Source organism: Oreochromis niloticus, linkage group LG18 (assembly GCF_001858045.2).
Source record: "Oreochromis niloticus isolate F11D_XX linkage group LG18, O_niloticus_UMD_NMBU, whole genome shotgun sequence".
NCBI lineage: Eukaryota > Metazoa > Chordata > Actinopteri > Cichliformes > Cichlidae > Oreochromis > Oreochromis niloticus.
Window position 1 is genome coordinate 10,222,590 of NC_031982.2, and position 10,296 is coordinate 10,232,885.

General features: G+C 40.6%; 1 protein-coding gene across 1 annotated transcript; it reads left to right on the forward strand.

Annotated features, from left to right (window-relative positions):
* Positions 1–827: 827 nt before the first annotated feature.
* Positions 828–10,237, forward strand: ccdc39 (coiled-coil domain 39 molecular ruler complex subunit). Its single transcript, XM_025900641.1, has 20 exons — positions 828–1,063; positions 2,067–2,186; positions 2,317–2,463; positions 2,568–2,726; positions 2,811–2,903; positions 2,990–3,118; positions 3,228–3,419; positions 3,496–3,599; positions 4,880–5,012; positions 5,477–5,671; positions 5,803–5,967; positions 6,051–6,188; positions 7,037–7,245; positions 7,330–7,453; positions 7,544–7,703; positions 7,805–7,911; positions 9,058–9,198; positions 9,323–9,502; positions 9,581–9,669; positions 9,756–10,237. The coding sequence occupies exons 1-20, from the start codon at positions 968–970 to the stop codon at positions 9,925–9,927; spliced, it is 2,853 nt and encodes a 950-aa protein (XP_025756426.1). The 5' UTR covers positions 828–967; the 3' UTR covers positions 9,928–10,237.
* The last annotated feature ends 59 nt before the right edge of the window (positions 10,238–10,296 follow it).

A 10,296-nucleotide genomic window follows, 5' to 3' on the forward strand; every position in this document is an offset into this window, starting at 1 on the left:
TTGCTACTATGCGATTGGCTGATTTTTAGATATTTACATTAAGGAGCAAATTTGAAATGTGATGCCATGTTTTATGACCGGCAGGTTAATGTCCCCATAACTATGAGAAGCTTTAAGTTTAAAAAGTTGTTGCAGCTTAATCAACCTGTGGTTTTAGGTAAATCAAACTGAGTCTCATAGAGCTGTTTCCTAAAATAATAATTAATCAGTTAGAGAATTAGAGAGGTAGGCTACAATATGCTTAGTTGAAACGGGTCATTGGATTTTGTGTTCTTTTTTTTAAAAGTTGCTTCGCTCCCTATAACCCCCAACCTTATTGATAACTCACATTTAAATAGTAATATAACAGTGTATGAACAGTTTTAAAGTATAAAATTAGGAAACAAAGTCCCTCTGAATTCTTAGTAGTATTTCAAAGTAATATCGAAGGTCTAAAAAGAAGAGAAAACAGGGTAAACACCAGAACCCTGTCTACATTCAATACATTAAAAAAAAAAAATTAAAAATCTATATATTTGTTTCTCCCAGAAAGATTTTGCGCTTATAAGCAAAATGTTTCTGGTAGAATATCAATCACTGATGGAGATGTCAACTGAGAGAGCAATTCAAGCAGAAGCTGCAGCACATCTCAAAGAGGAAGATAAGTGATAAAAATGGAAACAAATTTGACGTCACTTTTCATTTAGTATATTCAGAAGATCATTTTCTATACATGCAAGTTTCATTTTATATATTCGTGTTTCATTCTGCATATCCAAACTTCATTCCATATATTCAAGTTTAATTCTGTAGGCGCGCGCTGTTTCACTGTAGTCTCGCGTTATTTACTTCCGTTGACACCTTTATATTGATGCGTGGTTGCTACGGGCGACTGACAACAGACGGCAACAGCGAAACAGCTAAAAGCTGGAGTTGACACTATCGTAGTGGAAATAAGTATTACCTTAACTGTCTTAATCAGAATAAGATGTCTAGCACTAACACAGCTCTGCCTGACACAGGCTGGGATGAGCACTTTGCTATCCCCGAGCCCAACGCTGAAAACAAGGCTCTGCTGGAGGAGGTGAGTGTGGGAATATAGTAACTGTTTATCTCACCGCTAAATAAATAGTTTTAGTAAGTGACGTAATCTAACGTGTCAAACAAGTCTAACAGGGGAATCCGGGATCTCTGAACGAGCCTCTGAATGACTATAATGCTCACAACGTAAAATAAATTCTGCTTGGACTCATGTTTGTTGTCAGCTCTGTTTGCGTCCGCTCTGACTTTACGACAAAAACGCCACAATATATATGTATATCGTATATACGGTGCACAATGTAATAGAGAATATGCTTGTGTTGGGGGCTATATTGACGCTGTAAGTATCTAGACCAGAAGGGTCAGACCACTTTATACATTATGGTTATTATGTATTTTTTATACCCCCCACCCCGGATTTTTGATTTCTCTAAGTTCAAATAGTAAGTTCTCTGCTGAGCAACAGCAATGATTAAAATCTAAATCCGAAACACCCTTTATAGTGGAAAGGCTCTTTGGGTCCCATTTTTTTTAAGCCACCACCAGAGTATTATTCTTGATCAGTTATTTTTCCTCCTTGAACGCGCAATTTATGTTTATCTAAAACAGAGGAAGGACAGCTGATGTGTTAAGAAGTGCAGTTTTACAAATATATATGTTAGTTTTCAGTCTTTTGTCAGTACATCTAGCCTTCACTTTACAAGGCACAGGACGAATGTGGATTTTCTTTACCTGTATTTTTAGTGATTATAATTCAAACAAGCCCTGCAGTATACTGTTGGCCAGTCCAGGGTCTGCCCAGCCTCTTACCGTATTGCACCTGGAATAGACTTGAACCCCCTGACAGCTGTAACCAGAGCCTTCCAATAGGTTGTTTCTGGCCTCATTGCTTGACATCCCTGATCTAGACCACTTTGTATCACTGCCTGAGTTCACAAGTCCTAAGGTTTTTCACAAAATTGGTAGGTGGCTAAGTGTTGCTCATAAAAGGTAGCCCTGTTCAAACATTCTTGTGTTATATTATCTGGTAACCTGCTCAACAACAGATTCACAGAAAAGAGATGGAGCTGCTGGAGCTGGAGCACATGCTTGAGAGAAATAAAGATCACAAGAAGATAATGACTGAATACTTAAAAAATGCCAAACAAGAGCTGGATAACACTGAGGTGAGAATATTAGAGCATATTGTGAATTTACCGTTTGTCGTACCAGTGTGTGCCGTGTGTGAGACTCTTGTAACTGGCTTGTAGTTACTGTGCGTTACTTTAGTTATTCTGATGTTTTTTCTGCTCACAGGCTCTGTGCAAGGCAAAGGAAAGAGAGGAAGAGTTCGAGAAACACTTGACAGCTCTCTCAGACAGAGAGACAGGTCGCCAGGCTCAGGAGGCTGCTAAGATGGAGAAAGAGCTCAAGTCTTTAGCAGAGAGGAAAGACATGATAGAGGTCTGTGTATATAAACATCTGTATATACACATCATATACAGGATTTGGCTTAGTTTAGCTGTTGGTACCAAAATGACCTTCTGAACTTTTGCCCATCTTGCCAGAACCACATCTTCAAGGGCAAACAGAAGCTGGATGAGTTTATGGAGCAGATGAACTGGGACAAGCAGACCATGGATGCCTTTTTAGAGGAGTCGGCGCATAAAGATGAGGACACAATGGCCATCATCAAGTATGCTCAGCAGGACGAGCAGAGGATCAAGGTAAAAATAAAGTAAATTCTGGAATATGGATCATCAAGCTGTGTTCACCCTCTGCTAACAACTGTCTGGTCTCTCCTCATATAGTCACTCACTCTGGCTATAGAGAAGAAGACACTGGAAGCCAGAGAAAAGCAAAAAGCACTGGTCAAAGAGTCGACTGAGACTTTATCTGCGCAGGTAATGTGAGACTGATTCTCAGCAGACAAACCAAGCTGCAAAAAACTCCTTCAGGATGACTGTTGCTTCCTTTCCTGTCCAAACAGATCGCTTTGGATAAGACTACAGAGAATCTGCAGCAGGCACATCTGGAGACCCAGCAACTCATCCACCAGTGGGAAAACACTATCAAGCAGATGATGCAACGGGATGAAGACATGCAGCAGTGCGCTCTGGTAAAGTGCACTTCTGTTGATAAAAGACATTAAAAAAAGCCATGAATATGTGAATTCACACTGACAGGTACACTTGAGTAACACCTGATGTGTTCCTTTATTATTCCAGCAAGTTGCTCAGTTGAATCAGACCATTAGGGAAAGGAATGCCACTGTAACAGAGAGGAAGAACTTGCTGGATACTCAGAGGAGCAACAACAAGGAGACTGAGAGGAAGATAACCCTCACCAACCGACAGGCAGCAAAACTGAGACAGGATCTGAAGGAGCAGGAGAGTAACTGCAGCAGGCTGCAAGATGAGGTCAGTTCCTCAAACTGTGCTATATGTAAAGGAGTAGTAGCTTCATGTTCTAAGAGCTCATGTTTGTGTCCTGCAGCTGAATACCCTCAAAAACACACTGGACAGAACAACCTCTGACGTGGAGTCCCTGACATCCCAGATATCCAGAATGAAGAAAGACATCCAGGATAAAAATGACAAGTCAGTGGAATCTTACGACACATCCCTGCCTATAAATTAGCACTGTGATGTTTTACCTCTTTCCCATGTACTACATGTAAACTGTACAGTGCTGTGACAAAGTATTTGGCCTCTTTTTTTTCATACACACTTATTTCCCGATCATCAAAAAAATGTTAATATTTGACAAAGATAACCGGAGCAAAGACAAAATGCAGATTTATTAAGGTAAAAAGTTAAAACTACGATTACCATGTTTGACTGTTGGTGTGATGTTCTTTTAGGAAATGATGTGTTATTTTCACGTAACACGACTGAAAGCTTCCAAAAGTCTCGTCAGTCCACAGAATAATTTCCCAAAAGTCTCCGGGATCATCAAGATGTTTTTTGGCAAATGTGAGACGAGCCTTTGTTGGTTTTTTGGTCAGCAGTGGTTTTATCCTTGAACTCTCCCATGGGTGCCATTTTTGCCCAGTCTCTTTCTCATTGTTGCATCATGACCTCTGACCTTAACTGAGACATGTGAGGCCTGCAATTCTTTAGATGTTGTTCTGGTTCTTTTGTGACCTCCTGGATGAGTTCACCACTGTTCTAAGTTGTCTCCATTTGTGGCTATTGGCTCTGACTGTGGTTCACTGGAGGCCCAAAGCCTTAGAAATGGCTTCTGTTTAAGCAATTTCTTGATTTAACAGCTCTGCCAGTAATCAGGCACGATTGTGGTAAGTAAATTGAACTCAGCTTTCCAAATAATGAGGTTAATCACAGTTAATTCATAATTTAAAAAGGGGAAGAACTAATTTTTTACACATGCCAGGTAGATTGGCACCCAGTGCCCCAAATTAACTGTAGTGGTAATTCTGAAAATCATTTTTTAATTGTTTCTGTAACAGTTAATCCACTCGTATGCATAAGCTCTTTTTTTAAAATGATCAAAATTTAATTAAAAAAAACAAAACCGTAAAGCACATTATTATTTTTTTTGATGAAGATGGCAAATTACAATTATTTACTGAACAGAAAAAATAGTTTTAGTGGTTGAATGTTAATTAATTTCTGACCTCTCAGAGAAGTCCAGTGTGCCCGCTCGTATTTGGGTATAAAAACATGAATTCTGTTTATTATTTGCCTAAAAAATAACAATTTTCAACAACTTTTTGACAGTGTCTAAAATATTTGTGTTTTCTTGTTTTTATAACAGATGATCTAATAAATCTGCACCTTATTGCAGGGCTTGTTAAATATATATGTATATATATGCCTGTGTGTGTGTGTGTGTGTGTGTGTGTGTGTGTGTGTTGTAGACTCAGGCAGGCTAGGGCATACAACGCTGCACTGGACGAGAAGCTGAAGGTGGTGACTCAGACAGCCTTTAGTGAGGAGGAGAGAGCTGCACAGATGGATCAGTTTCTTAAGGATGAGGAACAGGCCATCAAGGTGAGCTGCCAAATCTGATACAGGTAGAAGAGAACTGTTGTGCACAGAATAAGAACTTTGTCTAAGGATTTCTGCCTACACTTGTTATTATGTTGGTTTTGTTTTCATGGCATGAATAAGACATACAAGAAAAAGAAAAACCTTTTACAAAACTATAAAACAGTGTTGTTTAAATAGCATGAACTAAATGTACTGATAGTACTGATATATTAACACCATACAAGGGAAGGTTGTAGAAACCTCAAGGCTCATTAAAGGTCTGTTGTAATTGCAGTGATGTAATAGAATCGAGATGATCACATGGTTTAATCAGAAGTAGCATGATTTCAATTTCACTTTTTAAAGTCTTGGGTTTAAGAAGTGTTTTTTTTAAAAATAATTCACCTGCTAGAACCCAGATGAGCAGACTCAGAGCTCGGTGCCTCAGGCCTGCTGTGTAACCCTTTGCTTGTGCTGTGCTACAGGACTTGGATGTCCAGCTGCGTGACTGCAGGGAGGAGCTGTTGCATCATAAGGAGCGTTTGCAGGCCATCAAGACAAAGGAGAAGGATTTTATCTCGCAGGTTTCAAAGAGTAAATCCACCATTAACAGCCTGGAGAGTCAGCTCAGAAAAATGGAACAGGACCTGATTAGACACCAGATGACCATAAGTGACCAGGCACGCTAAGCAAAAATCATACACTCAACGCACAGACACGAAAATGTGCGCTACCCAGCTTTCACCACTCTGGTGCTGAAGTACCAACGCATGCATTTAGATCTTCCTCACTTCTTCCCTGCTTTGTGTAGAGTTGCAAGATGATCTTCCTAAAAACAAAACTGGCAAAGCTGAAAGGTGACGTTAACCAAGAAGAAAAGAAAATACTCAACAGGAAGCTCGCTGAGCTGACCGAAGAACTCGAGGAGAAAAAGAAGAAAGCCAAAATGCTTACCGACACTCTCAAGGAGGCTGAGGTCTGTCTGATGCTTCGCAGTGCTATTCTGCATTTGTATGAAATAATCCCATCTCACATATTGCATTTGTTTGTCTCTGGCAGGATGATATTCGCAGTTTGAGGAAAGAGATTGAGAAGTCTGAAGCTCAGAAGAGAGACCTGACCAGTAAGGTGGAGGAGCTCCTGCTAGTCCGTAACACCAGTGAGAAGGAGCTGAAGACTCTCAGACTGAGGAAACAGGTAACTAACTAATGGAGGCTAATTCAGTGGATCATGCTCATAGGCATGTGGTTGTGGTTTGCTATGTTCACCATTATAATTTAAATTCAGCTTTTGTTTTAAAGACCCTACAATAACACAGAGACAACCCAACAATCAGATGACCCCCTAGGAGTAGGGATGGGAATTGATAAGAACGTAGCAGTTCCTTATTGATTCTCATTAGGTTTTCATTAGCTCCACTGTGAGAGTCAACACCATCAACAAGAAGCATTTCAAAGACATTACATTCGTGCAAATTAACTGCATCCTGTGTGGTCAAATGTTTATGCGCGTTGAAGGTATTTTTTACTCTTTGTTAAGATCATTGTTGTTGTAACTTAAAATAAGTCATGTACTGTCTGTACTACACAGAACACATGCAGTACATGACTTAATTACTCTCAGGAGAAACTAACTCGTTACATGACTTTCACATTTCTCTGAAAAATGACCTGAAACACTTATCAGTATAAACCTATAGGCTACAATCCCACACACCAACACCAATCCCTATCCTAATGAGGACACACATTCAGGGTCCGACTGATGGGATGGGGTCAGCATTCACTCAGCTTTAACATCACTCTGGGTTCTTGGCTAGTTTATCATTAGCATGCTGTCTCATCTTTTTGTGGAATAACAATAAAAGTGTAATAATCAGTGAAGCAATGGGTTTTTCATAAATAGTAAATAATTAGCCTGTTTTTTCTTCACTAACCAGTGTTGGTTAGGACTGAAAACATTCAAATTTCTGTCGATCACATGGAAATGGATGGATACCCCATGGTCCACACATGTTGTTGTTAACCTCATGTGTTTCTCATCAGGAAAACAAAGTGGAGCACCAAATTTTAAAGATAGAAGTCAAACGTGTGAGGGATCTTCTGTACAGCAAGGCTGACAACGTGCTGTCGCTGGAGAAAAGACTGCTGCAGCTACAAACAACCATGAAGGAGAGGGAGGACGAGATTAAGGTCTACAAAGAAATGCTCAGCCAGCAGCTCAAGATCAGTGAGCAGGAGAGGCAGAAACTCAGGTAGGAAAAAAACGAGCAAGACTGTCCACTTTGCTGTCAGCTGAGTTTTGCATCTGGTTTAAGAGATTTTTTTTTCTGTCTCAGTGCTGAACTTGGTGAGAAACTGTCCAAGATTGACATGATGAAGAAATGTTTTGAGATTGTGAGCCTTTCCCTGGCACCTCCTGAGGGAGAAGAGGAGAAATCGCAGGCTTACTACATCACAAAGGTCTGCACGCACACTGCTGTGTTAAAGCAGACTATGGTTCCACAGCGCCACACAGTCACTTTAAATGACCGCTGTGTGCTTTTTCTCCAGGCTGCACAAGAGAAAGAGGAGCTTAGGAGGAAGGGCGATGAGCTGGATGCTACAATCCACAAAGTGGAGCTGGAAAACAAAGCTCTGGAGAACACCATCCAGCTGTTCAACAACAGTAACTCTGCATTTCGCCAATCTCTGAACAAAGTGAATGAATCCAGTATGTATGAGAGGGTGGATGGAATGACATCAAACCAGCAACTCAAAAGTCCCCCTTATCACCAGGAAGTTTTATGATTTATGTCACTTTTTCGTCTTTAGGTCCAATGTACCAGGAAAAAGTGAAACTGGAAGGGCAGCTGAATGTGGGTGAAGAGACGCTGAACTATAAGAAAAGGCAGATCCAAGAGCTTCAGCAGGATATACAGGTTTTTGCTATTTATAGTAGCTGCTAGTACTAAGACAAAGCAACCCGTACTTAAATGCTGAATACCTCCAGCTAATTCTGTGAAGTCTGTCATCATAATGTTCAGCGCAAGGATGAACTACAGGCTAAACACATAAAGCAGTTTAGTGTGTTAATGCTTTTTGAATTGGGTCTAAAATAGTCTTGTATACTCAGTTCTTCCTGTGTTTGTAGAAACCACTAGCTGGTGCTATTCTTTGCTGACAAAATGAAAGATGACTTTGACTACTTGGGATGCCGGTCCTGTATTTATCTGCCAGATAACAGATGAAACTATGCAGTCAGGAAGCTACTTTCATATCACAAGTATCACACGCAACATCTGAAGAGAAGAGTTTCAGGGGGTGGAAGAATTCATGAAGCTTAGTGCTAACCTGCAGATGACTTTGTTTTTTTATTGCAGGGGTGTCAAAAACAAGGCACCGGGGCCAGAATTGGCCTAACATAGACTCCAGTCTGGCCCGGTAGACACATTTCTGTCATTTACTACAGCAGTTCTTCTTCATCATCATGTAGAAAAACTGAGACGTACTTTTAAAATTGCACTTCCTTGTCTTTTATCAAGATATCTCAATATGTGTAGTTAATCTTCTTCACACTGTCAGTAAGGGAATTTTAACTGGCCACTGCACGTGGCTCATGATGTAAAAGGAGTTTGACGTCCGTGATTTATGCATTTATCTATCAGTTTATCTATTAAATAAACAAGAATCTGATCGAGCAGGTTGGAGTTTTGAATCTATATCTTTTTGTTTGGATGCAAACATTTAATGACCATTTATTTAACAATTAATAATAAGCTCTGTGTGAGAGCTCCTTAGTTTCCACATTATAACCAGTCTCATTTTACAGCAGTTATACAGTAAAATGTTATTTGCCATTTTTAATCCTGTTGAGTAAAAAAATCCCTGTTGGTTTTTGTTCTCATTTCCAGCATGAAAGAGTAGCTTGAGCATTATATAGCAGAGTCCCAGTGAGAGTATTATTAACAGTTAATTTTTGTAAAAACTATTGGAGTCATCTAGTGTAACTAACCTTGCATGAATCACTGTGTATGTGTGCCTCAGTGAATGTGTGTGTGTGTGTGTACACCGCGCTCTGGTTTCAGGACCTGAACAATGTGTTGGAAAGTCTGCCACAAGAAGAGCGGGTGGAGAGAGATAAGATAGAGAACAAACACGCCCTCGTCAGCAAAATGAACGAAGAAGTTACTTCCCAGCAGGAGAAAATTGACAGAGCCTCAAAGCAGGTTTGATGTCCAACTGTATCATGTTTTCTAAACACTTTTGTTAACATGCCGCACTTGTGAACAGTCAACAGCAGAACGAAGCAGCGTCATGTTATAAATGTGTGCTGCTCTGCTGATTTTCCAGTTCTCTAAGCTGACCAAAGAAGTCCGCTCAGCAAAGGGCACCAAAGGCGAGACTTTCGAAGAGAAAGACATTAAGCTGAGGGAGTTGAAGGAATTCATCAAGAATGTGGACAGGATGCTGAATGAGGCCTGGGAGGGCAATCCTGACCTCAGATCAGTGATGGAGAACTATTTCCTGCAGGTACAGTCCTTCAAGAATTATTGAACGCTTTGCTTTACTGTTGAAGCTCCTTTAACTTGAACGTTTTCTCTCTCTCAGGCCAGTCTGTCTCTTCCCTCTCCTTCTCCCACTCCTGCCAGCCAGCAGAGCTCCAAGACAAGTTCCCCCCGCTGCTCCACCTCTTTCAGGTCAGGCTTCTTCCGTTCCTAATAAAACCTCTGATCCTCCAAAGAAGGTTCTTCTTCTGCATCTTTATGGGGTTTTTTCTCTGCAGGTCTCTGGCATCCTCAGCCAGCGCCAGCCCCCGGACCGCTGCGCCTCACTCCCCCACACTGAAGACGGTGGAACTGAGCCTGGATCTGACTGCGACCTCCCCTCCTCTCACCACCTCCAGATGTTCCAGCTCTGCGAGCAGCTCAAACAGCAGAAAGTCAAAGAAGCTTTAGTGTTTTTCTCCTCTGATTGTTGCTTTACCATTCAGAACTACTCAGTTTTGTAGTTAAAGCTGCAGAGAATGACCAGTGCACTGATGTGTTTATGTTTTCAGGTTGTAGGTTCAGGATCTTTCGTTTTTTGTCTCTTTTTTGGTGTGTCGCATTCATTTCAGAGTAAATCTCGAATCTGTTAGATTTTCAGACTCTGTGAATCTAGTGTAATCTGATTTTTTTTCTTTGGATTCTCCTTTTCTTTGCTTCTTTTGTCTTACAAGTACATACATACGCAAAGAGTTCTCAATAAAATGTTATTGACAAGCCACTCTCGGAGTATTTGTATGACTGCGGTACCTTGAAAGCTTTCCTAAACTACCTACTTCA

Excerpts from the sequence above, each read along its gene's own strand:
- ccdc39 (XM_025900641.1), top strand. The coding sequence starts at position 968 with ATGTCTAGCACTAACACAGCTCTGCCTGACACAGGCTGGGATGAGCAC. Across the intron at positions 3,600-4,879 it reads ATCCAGGATAAAAATGACAA|ACTCAGGCAGGCTAGGGCAT; the intron begins GTCAGTGGAATC and ends TGTGTGTTGTAG. Across the intron at positions 7,912-9,057 it reads AGCTTCAGCAGGATATACAG|GACCTGAACAATGTGTTGGA; the intron begins GTTTTTGCTATT and ends CTCTGGTTTCAG.